Source organism: Leucoraja erinacea, chromosome 20, assembly GCF_028641065.1.
Source record: "Leucoraja erinacea ecotype New England chromosome 20, Leri_hhj_1, whole genome shotgun sequence".
In the NCBI taxonomy this organism is placed as follows: domain Eukaryota; kingdom Metazoa; phylum Chordata; class Chondrichthyes; order Rajiformes; family Rajidae; genus Leucoraja; species Leucoraja erinaceus.
In genome coordinates, this window is record NC_073396.1 from 8,695,040 (window position 1) to 8,715,123 (window position 20,084).

Here is a 20,084-nt window from a genome sequence, read left to right on the forward strand (position 1 = left end):
CAGGCCTTTCACTATTCGGTCAGGTTTCAATGAGGTCCCGCCTCAGCCTTCTAAACTCCAGCGTACAAGCCCACATTCGAGCATGATGATGATGATGAAAAGAATTAAAGAGCCATTATTTTACTCATTATGTACCTCCCCAAAACATACAGCAGTTTCTGGTTGTTCTCTGGAACTCACTCATTGAATCCCTTCACTGCTCAAAAGCCTCATTGACACCCATCCCTCAACCAAAAGGCCGAGATAGAGTGGATGTGGATGTTCCCAGCAGTGGGATAGCCTATGACCAGAATGTGACTGTGCTGCAAATCAGATGTAACTTTCCTGTCATGATAGTGAATTTTAAGGTGGGTTCCAGTCTCAGTTTCAGATCCTCGGACGACAACCTGTTAATATGAAGACTCTTGTTCAAGAAGGAACTGCAGATGCTGGAAGATCGAAGGTGCACAAAAATGCTGGAGAAACTCAGCGGGTGCAGCAGCATCCATGGAGCGAAGGAAATAGGCGACGTTTCGGGCCGAAACCCTTCTTCAGACTGACTCAGTCAGAAGACTCTTACCTCTTCAACTGTTGCCTTTTTGTTCACTGTGTACGAATCTTGGAAAACACTGAGGATTCCTCGTTTGATGTTCAGGGACCAGGTCTCCTCATCTTCTGCAGGACAGATCTCAGGAATGATCCCATCTTGAAAAGAAAAATGAAGTGGATGTTTCTCGAGAGCAGATCTGCAAATAATGGGAAAATTAGGTGAAAAAAACAATTATAGGTCTTGGCCCAAAATGTCACCCATTCCTGCTCTCAAGAGATATCTGCCTGTCCTGCTGAGTTATTCCAGCATTTTGTGTCTGTCTTAAATGAATGAATGAATGCATGTATGAATGAATGAATGAATGAATGAATGAATGAATGATGAATGAATGAATGTATGAATCAATGAATCAATGAATGAACGAATGAATGCATGGATGAATGAATGAATGAATGATGGAATGAAGGAATGATAATAATGAATGATTCTTTATTGTCACATGTGACAAGTCACAGTGATATTCTTTGTTTTGCAAACCCAAGGTATGCCAAGAGTCACCGCATAAAGGGCGCCACTTTAGAGTGTAAATGGGCGTTTAAGGACGTAGTGTGAACCGCGGTTGTAGCGTGTAAACGGCATCTGCAGTCCCTTCTTACACACAAATGAGAGTCTGTTGTCTAGATGATAACTGCGATGACTCGTCCTACCAAAGGTTCAGTCCCATCCCCGTCACCAGCAAGCAGGGCACATGGACCCAATGGCCAGCACTGTGAACACGCCAGGCTGCTGGTAAATATCAGCACCTTAGACAGCGTCGGACTGAGCTGAAGCTACAACTGAAGGAGCAACAGCAGCATCCAAGTGGCCAGGACTCGATCAACTCACCTACACCTTGGCTGCACAGTGGCGCGGTGGTAAAAACATAGAAACATAGAAAATCGGTGCAGGATTAGGCCATTCGGCCCTTCGAGCCTGCACCGCTATTCAATGTGATCATGGCTGGCTGGATTTGGGCTGATCGTCCAAAACCAGTACCCCATTCTTGCTTTTTCCCCCCATAATCCCTTCATTTTGTTAGCCCGATAGGACCAGAGACCCGGGTTCGAACCTGACCACTGGTGCTGTCTGTGTGGAGTTTGCATATTTTCCCCGTGACCGTGAAAAATTGTGAACCACACAAGACATTTGAGAGTTTGTAGGGTGGTTGGTTTATACCACTAGTACCTTAGCAGGTAACACAGCTTACCTGTGTGGTGGTCAATGGAGCCTTTACTCTCATTTTCTCCATTTCCTAGATTTCTGTTCTGCCCTAAAAAGGGTCTCGACCCGATACGTCACCTATCTATGTTCACCAGAGATGCTGTCTGACCCGCTGAGTTACTCCAGCACCTTGTGCCCTTTTGGGTATTAACTAGCATCTGCAGTTACTGGCATGTCTCCATTCACACCTGACACCATCTGTAATGATTTCTCTCCTCATCTTATCACCTACCAGCCCCTGCCTCACCCCTCTCTTTCACCTCTTTGTATTAGCTCTCCTCTCTCCGCATTCAGTCCTGGTGCAGGTTGTCAAATTGAAATATCAAATATCCCTTTGCCTCCACAGATGCTGCCTGACCCGCCGAGTTCTTCCAGCAGTTTGTGCTTTGCAAGTAATTTAGCATTGCTGGCAACCGGCTCTTAAATATAGTCAAACATGTGTGGGCAATAATATTTACTGGAGACCCTTTAGAGTGTAAAATAACCTGACCATTGTCGGCAGTCCACCACTTCCCTTTGTGTCCACTCATGCAAGAGTGTAAAGCAAGGTTTAAAGAGCGAAGTTTCATTTCTATTTCAAATATCGGCACGGTGGCGCAGCGGTGGAGTTGCTTCCTTACAGCGCTTGCAGCGCCGGACACCCGGGTTCGATCCGGACTACGGGTGCTGTCTGTACAGAGGTTGTACGTTCTTCCCGTGACCACGTGGGATTTCTCCGAGATCTACGGTTTCCTCCCACACTCCAAGGACGGACAGGTTTGTCGGTTGTTTAAGGAGTAACTGCAGATGCTGGAAAATCGAAGGTAGACAAAAGTGCTGGAGAAACTCAGCGGGTGCAGCAGCATCTATGGAGCGAAGGAAATATTTCCTTCGCTCCATAGATGCTGCTGCACCCGCTGAGTTTCTCCAGCACTTTTGCCTACCTTCAGGTTTGTAGGTTAATTGGCTTGGGTTTGTATACTTGGTATATGTGTAAATTGTCCCTAGTGTGTGTAGGCTTGTGTTAGTGTGCGGGGATCGCTGGTCGGCGCGGACTCGGTGGGTCAAAGGGCCTTTATACGCGCTGTATCTCTAAACTAAGCTAAAATAAACTAATCTAAAAATCTTTGGGTGAAGCAGCAGTAATAACGAGCTTCGATATCACAGCCGTGGTGAGGATTCGGTTAATGGCCATGAAGCTGGTTACTGAGGTAATGCTGTGTAACACACACTTTGTTCACTCATCAGACAATAGCCGAGGGGCTCCATTGATGTGGCATCAATGAGGATGCGAGTTGGACACAGCAGACATTGGGACTGGGAGAAACAAACACATTCACACCAAACGTGAATGACAGGCGCACTAGCTTGGTGTAAAGAATGGGACCTCTGGACACACACTGTGGTACTGATTTTCCCAGCCACAACCGTTCAATGTGCTACAGTATGGAATGCAGACCAAGATGAACAACTGGCCATCCCAGGGAATAACCACCAACATTTCATTGAAAAATTCATTAGGCAAAAATTCATCTTTGCTATTTAGTTGTTTAGTTTTAGATTTAGAGATACAGCGCGGAAACAGGCCCTTTGGCCCACCGAGTACACGCCGACCAGCGATCCCTGCACACTAACACTATCCTGCACACACAGAGACAATTTACACAAACACCGAGTCAATTAACCAGCAGACCTGTGTGGGAGGAAACCGAAGATCTCGGAGAAAACCCACGCGGTCACGGGGAGAACGTGCAAACTGCGCACAGACAACACCCGTAGTCGGGATCGAACCCGGGTCTCCGGCGCTGCAAGGAGGCAACTCTACCTCTGCGCCACCCTGCTGTTACTCCAATGAAGTTGCTTCAGTATGCAATAGCAATAGCATACTGATAGCATATCAGAGAGCAATGGCAGAGAATTGCACTGCCATTCCTATCAGTGTCAGCACTAATACACGGACATATTGGATGTAGACTGGCATCTCATTCTAATGTCCGACATAAAATGCCACAATCATTATGGCAGCGACTTAGGGCAAATGGAATCAAGGGATATGGGGAGAAAGCAGGAACGGGGTACCGATTCTGGATGATCAGCCATCATCATATTGAATGGCGGTGCTGGCACAAAGGGCCGAATGGCGTAGTCCTGCACCTATTTTCAATCCTGTCTATGTCCATGACTTCAACACTGGCCTTTTATAAGTCAAAGGATTGTCCTCATTGTCAAGTGTTTTGAGGTATGTCGGACTCCCGTTTTCATTGATTTGGTTTTGTCATCTTCATTTCAATAGTGATTAGTGACTGCTCCATGACATCATCTGGGAACCAGCCTGGGAGGAGTTTACATGGCTGACAGCGTGTGGGAACCGGGCTAAGATCTCGGAGAATTTGCATAATTTGCAGAGGGTCTCTCAGTCCCCCTTGTCATTATAACCGCGCGTTTTCATTTATCTCCTTCATAGAGGCAAGTCTTGAGACGCTCCTCAAGCACGACCGTGAGTGGGAACTCAAAGCAGAGGAAGCCAGAAGACAAGATGCTTTCTTTAAATGAGTGATGGGAAGTTAGGGAAAGAATTATAACTGGACGTGTCTTTACCCCCCCACCCCCCCCCCTCAAATTCATCAAACTCTCTAAGCACGCTAAAAAAAAAACGATTCCAGTTGTAACTTCATCTGAAGGAGCCATCTCAAAATGAAAAATAAAATTATTTTAAATTAAAAATATTTGGTGCAAATGGATTTCTATCTGCCTTACAAACTTAAATCTTTCAGACTTTCACAACAAAACATTTTTGTAATCCGTTTCCACCCACCAACAGATGGCTTACAAGGTTTATTTAATTTTTGAGGCTGTGTGGGCTGCTTGCATTTAAATCCAGCACAGCTCTGAAAATGAGATCAGTTCCACACATGGATCTACCGGCTGCGATGCACTGGGACAAAGCTACAGCAAGGATTTTACAGAGGTTGAGGCTCGCCCAGTAATGCATATTAAAGGGTGCGGAGAATAAGTTTAGAGAGGATACAAAGATCATGGCTGTATGGTTGAGAGTGAAGGGGACACCTTTAGCATACAGGTGGTCTGGTTGGACAGAAAATGGCAACTTTCGGCAGCAGTGCGAGATGACGCATTATTAGAGAGCAATGCGCAATAGACTAGGAAATAGATGATTTATAAAATATAAAATTTATAATAAATAGCTGAATATTGAGTAGTTTAGTTTGGAGATAGAGCGTGGAAACGGGACCATCAGCCCAACGAGTCCACGCCGACCAGCGATCACCCCACACACTAGTTTTATCCTACACACTAGGGGCAATTTACAGATGCTAATTGACCTATAAACCCGTTTGGCTTTGGAGTGTGGGAGGAAACCGGAGCGCCCGGAGAAAGCCCACGCGGTCACAGAGAAAACGTGCAAACTCCGTACTGACAGCACCCATGGTCAGGAACCCGGATGCTGTAACTCTGGTGCTGTAAGGCAGTAACTCTACTGTTGTGCCACTGTGCTGCCCAAGTGTAGTGTGGAGAAATCGAAGAACATCAGGTTCCATATGAACCGATCCTTATAACAAAATTCTTGTGGCACTGATCAGGAAGATCCCGAATTTGGTCTTAAGGAAAAGACTTTAATACAAGACGAACTTTTTCCAGAGAGTGGTTAGTAGCCCTGCTAAGAGGGAGTTACAGAATATACGGGATACTGAAAGCATGATCATATTGAATGGCGGTGCAGGCTCGAGGGCCGAATGGGCACCTAATTTTGTGTATACTGATCAATAATTTGGTCAAAAGACGTACAAGACGATTTCCTTTAGTAGCCCTGCTACAGAATATAAAAGCAGGGAGGTTGTGTTATAATGAAATAGGGGCGGCACGGTGGTGCAGCAGTAGAGTTTCTGCCTTCCAGCGCTTTCAGCGCCGGAGACCCGGGTTCGATCCCGACTATGGGTGCTGTCTGTACGTAGTTTGTAAATTCTCCCCGTGATCACGTGACTTTTCTACGAGATCTTCGGTTTCCTCCCACACTCTAAAGACGTACAGGTTTGTAGGTTAATTGACTTGGTGTTTGTGTAAATTGTCCCAAGTGTGTGTAGGGTAGTGTTAGCCTGTGAGGGAATTGCTGGTCTCCGTGGACTCGGTGGGCCGAAGGGCCTGTTTCCACGCTGTATCTCTAAAACTAAAAGACCGTACACAATACTCGTTAGACCACAGCTTGAATAATCAAGACAATTCTGGTCACGTGCGAGAGGAAATATGTGACGGCACAAACATGTGATTTTTCAGACACTTCCAGGACTCGAAAACAATAGCTATGAATAAAGGATAACAGCAGGTCGTTAACTTTAGAACTGAGGTGGCCAAGAGTGGATCTAATCATGGGATGTAAATTAATAAGGGGTAAAGGTAATGCAAATAGGAAAGGCCCGTTTATCTTAAAGGGGTAATATTCCAGCGGAGATATATTTGAAGTGGGAAGTCAAAAATCTTTCTCCCAGAGACACTGAAATTGCTCTGGAACTCATGGCCAGAAAGGTCACAAAGTGCTGGAGTAACTCAGCGGGTCAGGCAGCAGCACTGGAGAACATGGATAGGTGATGTTTCGGGCTGGGACCTTTCTTCAGCCTGAAAGGGTGGTAGAGGTCGGAAGCCTCAACACCCTTAAACTGTACTTGGATGCACTCATGGCCCTAGAAGGTGGAGATTTTAAGGTAAGGGGGTGGGGGGAGGGGGGGAGGCAACGATTAAAGGAGATGTGTAGGGCAAGTGTTTTTTTTCCACAGAGGGAGATGAGTGCCTGGAATTGGGGGTGATGCTAGAGGCAGATACGATAGTGGCACTTAAAGAGCCTTTCGGGGACTTACATGGATATGCAGGGAATCATAAGGTCACATGTGATAAGTGTAGAATTAGGCCATTCGGCCCATCAAGTCTACTCCGCCATTCAATCATGGCTGCTCTATCTCTCCCTACTAACCCCATTCTCCTGCCTTCTCCCCATAACCCCTGGCACCTGTACTAATCAAGAGTCTATCTATCTCTGTCTCAAAAATATCCACCAATTTAGCATCCACAGCCTTTCTGTGGCAAAGAATTCCACAGATTCATCACTCTCTGACTAAAGAGATATCTCCTCACCTCCTATCTAAAAGAACGTCCTTTAATTCTGAGGCTATGTCATCTAGTCCTAGACTCTCTCACTAGTGGAAACATCCTCTCCACATCCACGCTATCCAAGCCTTTCACTATGTGGATTATGTGCAGGCTGATAATTGTTGAGGCCAAGTCATTGTGGGCCATTGGTGCTGTTATTGTGCTGCACTCTTCTACCTTCCAAGACTGGGTCATTCTTTCTGGGCTGGCAGGGAGAGGACGGGTTGAATGGCCTCCCTCTGTGTCTATAACTTTCAATCGGTTCGCAAATCAACACCAGCGCTGTGCGTGGAGAAAGCATGCAGGATGAAGAATGTACAGAAAAATTACTTAATCTGGAGAGAAAATCTTGAACAATTTTCAAATTAGAAGCAGGCCACTTCAAGTCACAAGGCTTTTTTTCACCATATAAGGCAGTGGACTTTTCTTCCCCAAAGGACTAAAATAAGCAACAGAACTGTTCAAGATTGAACGTTATTTTCTGGGTAAAAACACCAAGGGTCTCAAGAAGGGTCTCGTCCCGAAACGTCACCCGTTCCTTCTCTCCAGAGATGCTGCCTGTCCCGCTGAGTTACTCCAGCATGTTGTGTCCATTGAAGAAGTTCGGAGACCGAGAACGGTCTGAGTATGAAGAAGAGTCCCAACTCAAAACATCACCGCGGCACGGTGGCGCAGCGGTAGAGTTGCTGCCTTACAGCACCAGAGGCCTGGGTTCGATCCTGACGACGGGTGCTGTCTGTATGGAGTTTGTACATTCTCCCCACGACCTGCGTGGATTTTCTCTGGGTGCTCCGGTTTCTTCCCACACTTCAAAGACGTACAGGTGTGTAGGTTATTTGGCTTGGGTAAGATTGTAAATTGGCCCTTATGAGTGTAGGACATGTTTCAGTGCTGTATCTCTAAAATCTGATCACCTATCCATTTTCTACAGGGATGCTGCCTGACCCACTGAGTTACTCCAGCACTTTGTCTCTACCTTTAGACGAGAACACCAAGGGTTTTGGGACAAAGCACAGTTTATTGAGTTTCAGTACATTGGTCCTCACTCTTCTAATGTTGCTAGGTTGTTCAACAGTCGATGAACAACTTGTAGTGATGGTTAAACAGGAGGATGCTCAGTTCAAAGAGTCCAAAAGAAACAAAAACGACAGGTTACAAATACATGGCTGGAACAAACAAACCACTGCTTAGCTTTGCCCAGCTTGCAACAACTGAAATGGGCTGGTAGACACAAAAAGCTGAAGTAACTCAGTGGATCAGGCAGCATCTCAAATGGGCTGCCGAGTTCACACTGACAGTTTTAACAATTAAGAATTGATCACGCCCTACCTGGTATCAGAAATTAAAGGGAGGTTTGAGCTGTATCCCACCTGCCCTTTGAGGCTAGAAGATCAAGGAGGTGCCCAGGGCAAAACACAGAGACAGGGCAATGAGTGGTGTTGAGGGCTTGGAGCTCCAGTCACTGTGGGAGTTTGTGTTTGGGACAGAATTAGGCCAGATCTCCAGTTTCCTCCCACACTCCAAAGACACACAGGTTTGCAGGTTAATTGCATTGGTAGAAATTTAAATTGGCCCTAGTGTAAAGGATAGTGTTAATGTGCAGGGGTCACTGGTCGGCGTGGGCTCGGTGGGCAGAAGGGCCTGTTTCCGCGCTGAAAACTAAACCAAACTGATATAATCTCAGGATGAGATGCATAACTACTTCAGGTACAAATAAGTTTTCAAATGACCTACTGAGGCATAAAAAACTGCGGACAAAATGTTCGTGTTAGAGGAATTGGGTACATGCATGTTGATTGCAATTTCCCCCAGTTGACATTTCAAAATGAAATTTAACATTTTAGATTTATTACATTTTCAGCTTTTATCTGCATCGGATGTGCAATGTTGCAATCTTTATTGGGTGCTCTGTAAAATGAGCTATTTTCCTTTCCTCCTGCCTGACTTTGTGGCTTTGAAAAATTCCTAAATGTTTTTGGCAGCTCAAATAGTCAATGTCGTAAATGCTAGACTCCAGGCGATGAATTAATGTCCAGCAGCAGATGTTGTACAAGGCAAGTCCACAGCAACTAAAACATTAGATATCTGTAGGTGTTCTTCTCAGCAGTCGGAGACTTACAAAAGAAATCCGGATAGCAACAATCCTCCCAAATTGAATCTCCTATCTCTAGGAAGGAACTGCAGATGCTGGTTTACACTGAAGATAGACACACAATGCTTGAGTAACTCAGCGGGTCAGGACACATCCCTGGAGAACATGGATAGGTGGTGTTTCAGGTCAGGACCCCACTTATCTCTGTTGGTTATTTTCAAACACTTCAAAATCTTCCTTTAGACTCTGGAGGTACACTGCAGAAACAGGCCCTTAGGCCCACTGGGTCTACATCGACCAGCGATCACCACTAGCATTATCCTACACACTAGGGACAACTTACAATTTTACCGAAGCTAAATAACCTACAAACCTGTCCGTCGTTAGAATGTGGGAGGAAACCACAGATCTCGGAGAAAAGCCAGGCAGGTCACGGGGAGAACACAACTTGAACATGCAGACTCTGTACAGACAGCACCCGTAGTCAGGATCGAACCCAGGTCTCTGGCACTGTAAGGCAGCAACTCTACTGCTGCGCCACTGTGCTGCACTTACCATTGACATCGAGCAGCAGAAGCGAAAATTTATCATTAAAAAATGAAAAATATTCAATAAAAAGTATTTTCAAAATATTTAACAATCTTTGAGTGGGCTGTCAACTCACCGCAAAACTTTAAACTCTCAATGGACAAAGTGCTCGTTTTATAAACATGGTGCACCACTTACCTGTATACTCTCTCTATCTGACACACCTCAGAATTACAATTGTCTGCAAGAATTTTGTTATGTCCGACATGAAAATGTTAATTTTGCTGAGGAGATGACCTCTGACCTTGGCTACCTGACCCGTCCTTTCACCTCACCCTCAACCTTTAACCTCCTTGCTTCAGGCCATCCTGCCTCTGTCCCCATTGCCATGACAACGGCTCCAACTTATCCATTTAGGCCCAATGCATCTCATGATTGCAACAAACTAAAGGTTTTTTTGGGTTTTTTTAAATCCTCCATTCAGCTGGTGTTCATTAACTTCAAATGAGTGGGTTTTTTTAGACTCCCCCACGACCCTGTAAGCAGAGGGCAAACAGCCATTAATTAAGCTTTGAGAGGAACAGTATGGAAAGTGGCCCATGCCGGCCATCAATCACCCGTACACTGGACCTATGTTATCCCACTTCACATCCTACACACTAGGGGCAATATACAGGAGCCAATTAACCTACAAACTACACATCTTTGTGATGAAGGAGGAAACCGGAGCACCTGGAGAAAACCCACGTGGCCACAGAGAAAACACACAAACTCCATACAGACAGAACCCGTAGTCAGGATCGAACCCGGTCCCTGGCAACAGCTCCACCGCTGCGCCACTGTGCATTTAATTCATTTCATTTTTTTTTTTTCCCCACCAGTCTCGATTTACTGAAGGTTTTGTGGTGCACTTCAGATTCTGGTGATATACGAAAGATTTATATATCAAATATACTATATGTTAAAGAAAGCACACTTCCACAGGTACATAAACTGTTGTCGTCTCATCACATCTATGGACAGTATATTTTGGTTATCTTGGTAAAAGGTCCCAATTTGAGAATACGATTGAAGCCAGCATGGTGGCGCAGTGGTAGAGTTGCTGCCTTACCGGAGGGAACAGGAGCATCTGAAGGAGACCCACACAGTCCCAAGAGATCACGCAAACTCCACACAGACAGCATCCGAGGTCAGGATCAAACCCAGGTGGTAGCAGCTCTGCCAACTGCGCTGCCACTGTGCCACCCTGTGCCCTATACACTGCGTGTTCTTGAACAAATTTAATTTCTTTCTTCAAACTTCTATGTCAGTGCGGGATAATTTACCTGGGTTGCGAGTGTCTGGCTCAGTTTGAGACAGTGGTCAGAGAGGAGGGTGGAATTCCTGGCTTGTGCCAGAAGCTGGGGTGATCACGGCTCGTCTTAATCCACAAACACACCAAGAACCGCTGTGTCAAGAGTGGAGTGGTTTAACTTGGAAACTCTGAACAGTAACAAGGCTGTTAAACTCTGGCGTGCACCTTTGAACGAATGCACCACTAAATATCTCAGCAGCTAGATAGGTATGATTACAATAAATGGGCGGCACAGTGGCGCAGCGGGTGGAGCTACTGCCTCAAAGTGCCAGCGGCCCGGGTTCGAATGTGCGAGAGAAGCTCGGAGCCCTGAAGGCCGGAGAGTCGAGGATGGGAGGCGGTGGCAGCGGTGGTCGTGAGGAGTGGGCCGGTACGTGATGGACCTCCAGCGCCTTCAAGATCGACTGCAGGAAGTGCCCCCGAGACACAGCGGCAGTCGAACATAGGAGTGGGACGTGGGGTTAGGCTTACCTAGGCCGGGGTTGTTGCAGGACCTCCAACAGGTGGACTGAACTTTGCACTATGGCCTGTTTGTGTTTTCTGGTGGGTTTTTTTCTTTTCTTTTTTTAAAAAAATATATAAAGGCACCAAAATTATGCGGACTGTGCATTTTTAGTTGTGCAAAAGAATTTCATTGTGACAACACAAAAACCATCGCACAACAAACTAAGAACAGTGATTGCGGGAATACTTGCTGAGGCCGATGCCATTTAGAAGATTGGCATTTGTGTGGCGTGAATGTCCTGTGAATATCACCAACAACCCGTGCAGGTTAATTGGCCGCTGCGCATTGAACCTGGTCTGTAGGGAGTAGATGGGGAAAGTGGGATAACATACAACTAGTGAGAACTGGTGATCGAAGGTCAGTGTGGACTTGGTGGTGCCGAAGGGCTGTTTCTATGCTGCGTCTCCAAACTAAACCAAACTCTATACAATGAAACAAAAGCTGAAGCAAAAATACCAAGCAGCTTCAGGGAGCATCCGGGGTGGAAGATTGCAACCTTCACGTGGTCCGCCCTGTTTCGACTAATGCAATCAACTCGACGTGCACAAACAGAAGATCAAATAGAACAAGTTGTCCTACAACTTTAGGCTGTGCACGCCACACGAAAGAAGAAGAAGAAGAAGAACGACAATCCAAAGGAGAAATAAAGCTGCTGGCCTAGAAATTGTTTTGACACTTTTTCCAAAAATGTTGGCCGAACTTTATGCATCTCAATTATGCCCATTTCTGGGCATCTTAACACCCATTAGGACATGATATTTCTGATATTCATTCTACGCCAGCATTTCTTTTCTTAAATGGTGCGAAACTGCTCCAGCTGTCCCCTAGTACAGTGCCAGGAATGGCATTCAACTTCACTGGTGCGAACAACTAATATATTTCTTAATGTGATACGGTGGCAGAGATGCTGTCTGACAGCGCCAGAGACCCGGGTTCGATCCGGACAGTGGGTGCTGTGGGTGTACACTCTCCCTGTGACCGCGTGGGTTTTCTCCAAGCGCATACCACACTCCAAAGACGTGAAGGTTTGTAGGTTAAGTGAGTTTAGTAAAATTGTAAATTGTCCATAGTGTGTAGGATTGTGTTTAAGAAGGAACTGCAGATGCTGGAAAATCGAAGGTACACAAAAATGCTGGAGAAACTCAGCGGGTGCAGCAGCATCTATGGAGCGAAGGAAATAGGCGTTGCCTATTTCCTTCGCTCCATAGATGCTGCTGCACCCGCTGAGTTTCTCCAGCATTTTTGTGTACCGTGCGTAGGATTGTGTTAGCGTACGGGGCAATCGCTGGTCGGGGCGGACTCGATGGTCCGAAGGACCCGTTCCCACGCTGTATCTCCAAAGTCTAATTTTCCTTGTATCTTTGCCTCCATGGACTGATGTTAAGCCAAGTGTCCGATTCATTCCCTCTTTTATTGAACAGTGGTGTAGTATGTACGTTTGTTCAATTTGAAGGGACTTCCTTAGGTTCCATTTACAACCAATGTGACTCACAGTGCTTGGCCAGTCGACCCAAAAGATTGGCGAGTTGAGTTAAGTTGGGGAGGGTGAATACATGGTCTATTCCTTCCAATATGGTCGTGTGGTCACAAAGGCACTAAGCCAAAACATCTGCAATATCTGAATTCATGAACTAGAGTGGAAACTGTCCACCGCATAAATCTGCATAACAATAAATGAATAAAAGTCAGAAGAAATAACATTAGCTCTGCTTCTTGCACACGATATATCCCTGTAAAGGCCGGCATTTGAACTGTAATTTCCTGTTCCTGCCAGCAGCATCCCCAAGTCATGGGAGAAACCAAATCCCACATTCGCTGTGCAGAGCTTGAATCCAGGAATTTGTAGGTTAACCTATGTGAACGTTTGTCATCGCTGGGCCTGAACTCGCTGGAGTTTAGAAGAATGAGGGGTGACCTTATTGAAACATACAGAATAGCAAGAGGCTTGGATAGAGTGGATGTGGAGAGGATGTTTCCACTGGTGGGAGAGTCTAGGACAAGAGGACATAGCCTCAGATTTAAAGGACGTTCTTTTAGGAAGGAGATAAGGGGAAATGTCTTTAGTCAGAGGATGGTGAATCTGTGGAATTCTGTTCCACAGAAGGCTGGGGAGGCCGTAAGTGGATATTTTTAAGGCAGAGGTAGATAGATTTTCGATTAGTACAGGTGTCAGAGGTTATGGGGAGAAGGGGGTTAGGAGGGTTTTGGTTGAATGATGGTTATGGTTGAATGGCGGAATAGACTTGATGGGCCGAATGGCCTAATTCTACTCCTATTACGTATAACCTTATGCAAAAATAAACTTTAAACATACTGGTATTATATTGCAGATCGGCATAAAGTGCTGGAGTAACTCCAGGTTAGGTTGAGGGCAGTCACAGTGGCGCAGCAATAGAGTTGCTGCCTTATGCCCCTGTCCCACTTACTAAACCTGAACGGAAACCTCTGGAGACTTTGCGGCCCACCCAAGGTTTCCGTGCGGTACCCGGAGGTTGCAGGTGGTTGCCAGAGGTTGCAGGTAGTGGAAACAGGTAGGAAGACTGACAAAAACCTCCTGGGACCTCCGGGAACCACACGGAAACCTTGGGTGGGACGCAAAGTCTCCAGAGGTTTCCGTTCAGGTTTCCTAAGTGGGACAGGGGACCTTACAACGAATTCAGCACTGGAGACCCCGATTCGATTACAACTACGGGTGCTGTCTGTACGGAGTTTGTCCGTTCTCCCCATGACCTGCGTGGGTTTTCACCGAGATCTTTGGTTTCCTCCCACATTCTAACGACGTACAGGTTTGTAGGTTAATTGGCTTGGTATAAATGTAAACATTGTCCCTGGTGGGTGTAGGATAGTGTTAGTGTACGAAGATCACTGGTCGGTGCGGACCCGGTGGGCCGAATGGCCTGTTTCCGCGCTGTATCTCTAAACTAAACTAAACTCAGCGGGTCAGGTAGCATCTCTGGAGAAAAAGGATGGGTGATGTTTCGGGTCAGAACCCTTGTGCAGATTGAAAGGAGAAGGGGGTATTATATTGCACTCCACCCACTGCAGACAAGAAATAGCTGAGTTGCTAAAGGGACGTCTCTCTTCAAAGGCGACTTAATTATTTCTGAAAGTGTTTCAAGCTCAAGGAATAATGAGCATCATCTATGCTTCATCAACAGATGATAAATTCTTGCTATTGAGGGAGTGCAGCGAAGGTTCACCAGGTTAATTCCCGGGATGGCGGGACTGTCATATGTTGATAGAATGGAACAGCTGGGCTTGTATACACTGGAATTTAGATGTATACACTGGATGAGAAGTTCTTATTGAAACATACAAGATTATTAAGGGTTTGGACACGCTAGAGGAAGGAAACATGGTCCCGTTGTTGGGGGAGTCCAGAACCAGGGGGCCACTGTTTAAGAATAAGGGGTAGGATATTTAGAAAGGAGATGAGGAAAAACTTTTGCACACAGTGAGTTGTGAGTCTATGGAATTCTCTGTCTCAGAGGGCGGTGGAGGCTGGTTTTCTGGATGCTTTCAAGAGAGAGCTAGTTCTTAAAGAGAGCGGAGTCAAGGGATATGAGGAGAAGGTTACTGATTGTGAATGATCAGCCATGATCACATTGAATGGCGGTGCTGGGTCGAGGGGCCGAATGGCCTACTCCTGCACCATTGTCTATTAATATTTACGTGATGGTTGTAGCTCGAGAGAGCTTAGGCTGTGCTGGAAAAATGGAACCAACAACGAAGGCACAAACAGGGTGACGGTAAGAACAAGATGGGGGAGGGGGGGGGGGGGGGAGGAGGGCAGAGAGTAAGAGCACAACGAGAGTGTATAATGAGAGTCATAATCATATTGCATGGAAACTGACCTCTCGGCCCAACTCATGAATGCCAACCAAGGTGCCCCCATCTCAGCTAGATACGCTTGGCCCATATTCCTCCAAGAATGTTGTAGGTGCAAAAACAAGACAGCAATAAGTATATATTGGTAGCTCTGCTATAATACCCATTTCCACAACACAATTGATGAATTAGGGGATACAATTTGCATTACGGAGTTTGGGGGTGGGGAGGTTACAATTGGTTACAAGGCAATTTTGTTCAGGAACTCTGGAGAATCACTTAAAAAGCTACTCTGAAAATTGACAAGCAGAATAAACACTGCAGCTTCCACAAGTTCACAAGATATAGGAGCAGAATTCGGCCAATCGAGTCTTACTCCACCATTCAATCATAGCTGATCTCTGCCTCCTAATCCCATTTTCCTGCCTTCTCCCCAAAACCCTTGACACCCATTCTGATCAAGAATTTGTTTAAGAAGGAACTTCAGATGCTGGAAAATCGAAAGGTAGACAAAAGTGCTGGAGAAACTCAGCGGGTGCAGCAGCATCTATGGAGCGAAGGAAATAGGCAACGTTTCGGCCCGAAACGTTGCCTATTTCCTTCGGTCCATAGATGCTGCTGCACCCGCTGAGTTTCTCCAGCACTTTTGTCTGATCAAGAATTTGTCTATGTCTGCCTTAAAAATATCCACTGACTTGGCCTCCACAGCCCTCGGTGGCAATAAGTTCCACAGATGAACTACCCTCCGACTAAAGAGGGTCCTCCTCGCCTCCTTTCTAAAAGAGCGCCCTTTAATTCGGAGGCTGGTTCTGGACTCTCCCACCAGTGGAAACATCCTTTCCACATCCACTCTTATCTATGCCCTTTATTATTCTGTAAGTTTCAATGAATAACAATTCAATATTGCTTTCAAGCACTAGCAGAATTAATTTTGAGACAAAAAGAAACAGATTTAAAACAAAACAAGCTTGATGTGACATTTTTGGACGGCATCAAACAGCTTGACATCTCTCACTGCTCCTGTTTATTTAGCAACGCTGCTGTCAGTACTAGAGACTGTGAAATATTCCAAGGAGAAAGGCAGGCAAACTAATGACGAAACGTGCAAGAAGGAACTGCAGGTGCTGGTTTAAACCGAAGATTTAAACGCTGGAGTAACTCAGCGGGTCAGGCAGCATCCCTTGTGAGAAGGAATGGGTGACGTTTCGGGTCGAGACCCTTCTTCAGACTGAAGAGGGTCTCGACCCGAAACGTGGAGGCAAGTTCTCTGGATGCTTTCAAGAGAGAGCTAAGGGCTCTTAAAAATAGCGGAGTCAGGGGATATGGGTAGAAGGCAGGAATTGGGTACTGATTGGGGATGATCAGCCATGGTCACATTGAATGGCGGTGCTGGCTCGAAGGGCCGAATGGCCTACTCCTGCACCTATTGCCTATTGTCACCCATTCCTTCTCTCTAGAGATGCTGCCCGTCCCGCTGAATGACTAAACGTATTGGTTATAAAGTAATGCAAGTCAGTACTGCCCGACACGGTGGTGCATCTTAACACTATCACAGACCTTCATTCATTCCCTGATTGCCGACACAGGCCCACAGAGGGAGGGCAAAGGGCCAAATACCACAAGAAATTCCACAGAGCTGCCAGACCACAACTTCCCCTCCAGAGTAGCGACTGGCCACAGTATCCCCTCCCCACCAGTCCCACCCCACACTAACAGCCGCACACATCCATTACTATCACACAAGGCCGGAGTGACTCAGCGGGACGGGCAGCATCTCTGGAGAGAAGGAACGGGTGACGTTTCAGGCCGAGACCCTTCTTTAGACTCTCACTGTCTGCCCATTACTGCCACATCAGACTCATCATTTGCTACCACTTCCGTTCAGAATCCTCCCATTAACTCACCTTCAACTCTGGACTCTCTGGAGTCACAGCTGCAAAACCCACTTACATAAAGTTAGTGGAGGCAAAAAAAAGTCCACGTTTACACTTTGCAATCTAGGAGTCGGATTCCCCAAATTCCTGTAATGGTGTTTAATTTAGTTTAGAGATACAGCGTAGAAACAGGCCCTTCAGCCCACCGAGACTATGCCGTCCAATGATCACCCCGAACACTAGCACTATCCTACACCCTACACACTAGGGACAATTTTCAGAAGCCAATTAACCTGCAAACCTGTACGTCTTCGTAATGTGGGCGGGAACCAGATGCAGAGAAAACACACGCGGCCACAGGGAGAACGTACAAACTCTGAACAGACAGCACCGGTAGTCAAGATCGAACCTGGGTCTCCGCCGCTGTGAGGCGGCAGCAGCTCTACCCGCTGCGTCACTGTTGCAGACGTCCAAAAGTGATCTTGAAAAATCCCGAACGGAGGTGAGAGAATGAACAAATTGCTTTAATTACTGACTAATTAATTATTGCTCCCCGTGCCCAGGATGTGGTGATGACACAGGAAAAGACATAGCGCACAGAATAATATTGAACAATAGAATGGGCTGAAAGGCACGTGTGGCCAACTTCTTTGAATCACGTGACTTTAGTACACCTCGGAGCAAGTAACTTTTGCATGTTCATTAGTCATAAGGTCATAATGGATAGGAGCAGAATTAGGCCATTCAGCCCATCAAGTCTACTCCGCCATTCAATCGTGGCTGATCTATCTCTCCCTCCGAACCCCATTCTCCTGCCTTCTCCCCATAACCTCTGGCACCCATACTAATCAATAATCTATATCTCTGCCTTAAAGTTTCTTGGCCTCCACAGCCTTCTGTGGCAAAGAATTCCACAGATTCACAACCCTCGGACTAGAGAAATTTCTCCTCTCCTTCCTAAAAGAATGTCCTTTAAGAGGCTTGGACCTCTAGTCCTTGACTCTCCAGTACAGAACATAGTTTCCATCTTCCCTCACCCAAGTAACACAAATCAATTTGTAGGAAGGAACTACAGATGCTGGTTTACACGGGATACACAAAATGCTGGAGTCACTCAGCGGGTCAGGCAGCATCTCTGGAGAAAAGGAATAGGTGACGTTTTGGGTCTGAAGGAAGGGTCTCGACCCGAAACGTCATCTATTCCTTCTCTCCAGAGATGCTGCCTGACCCGCTGAGTTACTCCAGCATTTTGTGTCTATCAACAAGGATTAATTTGTTTTCTTCGCCTCAAGACATTGTTGAACAGTCGGTATATAACGGAATTTTGTCATTGATGTTTCGGGTCAAGACGCTTCTTCAGACTGCAATTCCTGGTGTATCAGTTAGCTATTGATCTTGCTAGCCATAACCATGGTATTCAACATATTACAGACCAACCGCGATTTTCTAAATGGTTACATTTTATTCCTAGTACAATAAAATATAAACAATCTAATTCGCTTTCAAAATAGGTTTCACAGCAGCATAATAAAATATTCCAGTGTGCCTCAGAGAGTTGCAAGGAATGCAGGCGTACGTACATTGTGAGCCAGATATCAAATCCCGGGGACTTCCAGATATGCCAAAGCTACCGTCTCCTGTACATGATTTATTGCTATTTCAAAGTACAAGGCTCCACGATTTAGTTTAGTCAATCTGACGTTTAGACAGAATTCAACACTCCTGTGCTTTCTAAGAGAGGCTACACTTTAATGGCATGAGGACCAGTTATTTATTTATTATGATACCCTAAATCCAGTTCCCCTCAAGATTTAATCGTATTGGGAGCAAAATGGATGGCCATCTCTTAGCACCACATACCTGCAACAAGCTAGAAGAAGTCAAAAATGCAATGGGAATGTTTAAAAAGAAAAACGGATTTTTTTTTTTTTTTTTTAAAGTAAGAGGATCATACCTTAGCTTCTCGTGCCCTGGAACAAGCTCTTCCTTGTTTGACATCGATCCTTTAAGCCTGGTTTGCCCGAGCTGAAAACACAAAACGATCATTCAGAAATGAAGGTTTCTGCTAACCCACTGTCAATGTTTCCTCCCTCATTTCTGAAAACCCTTGAGAATACGGGGTAGGCCATTTAGGACTGCAATGAGGAAAACCTTTTTCACCCAGAGTGTTGTGAATCTGTGGAATTCTCTGCCACCGAAGGCAGTGGAGGCCAAATCACTGGATGCATTCAAGAGTTAGATATAGCTCTTAGGGCTAACGGAATCAAGGGATTATGGGGAGGAAGCAGGGTACTGGTTTTGGATGATCAGTCATGATCATACTGAATGGTGGTGCAGGCTCGATGGGCCGAATGGCCTACTTCTATGGGTGTTTGGGACCTCAGCCAAGTGTAAAACTAACTTGGTGTAAACTCTCCCAAGGAGAATTGTTAGTATATTCCAGCAAAGGGAAGTAACATTTATTTTAAATCGATAATGTATACTGTAGCAATTGAAGATGTGATGCCAGTCTCTCCCTCAGTAGTCCAGGAAGGCCCAGGCTAATGGCTACATCATGAGTATCTGCTGCAATCCAGCATAGAATGGTTATTCATTTAAGCGGGAAGAGCCATATGTTAGCCTAGGAATGGGTTATTGAAGTCGTACGTATCAAAAGGTGACACCATGTATCATTAATTCACACAGAAGTAACTATGAACCGAGCACCCTGGAGAAAACAAAATCTGAAAGCATTTTACCCAGGGGAATTTACAATCAGAACACATAAGTTTATGGTGAGCCCCTCAACCTTAAACCTACATCCTCTGGTTCTTGAAAGATTGAATAGGAAACTGAGGGGCAATTTTTTCACACAAGGTGATGGTGGGTGCCAGACAGGTACTAGAACAATCTGTGTTCATCTGTGGAATTCTGTGCCACCGAAGGCTGTGGAGCCCAAGTCAGTAGATATTTTTAAGGCAAAGGTAGATAGATTCTTG

The 20,084-nt window shown here is 45.8% G+C and overlaps 1 protein-coding gene across 1 annotated transcript in view; it reads right to left on the reverse strand.

The window, feature by feature from the left end:
• The window catches only part of LOC129706733 (uncharacterized), a 228,101-nt gene that overhangs the window by 194,373 nt on the left and 13,644 nt on the right, over positions 1–20,084 (reverse strand). Inside the window, exons 4-5 of the mRNA XM_055651166.1 lie at positions 19,061–19,131; positions 560–725 (exon numbers count right to left, since the gene is read on the reverse strand). Coding sequence (XP_055507141.1) covers positions 560–725; positions 19,061–19,131 — 237 coding nt within the window. The remainder of the gene's footprint in view (positions 1–559; positions 726–19,060; positions 19,132–20,084) is intronic.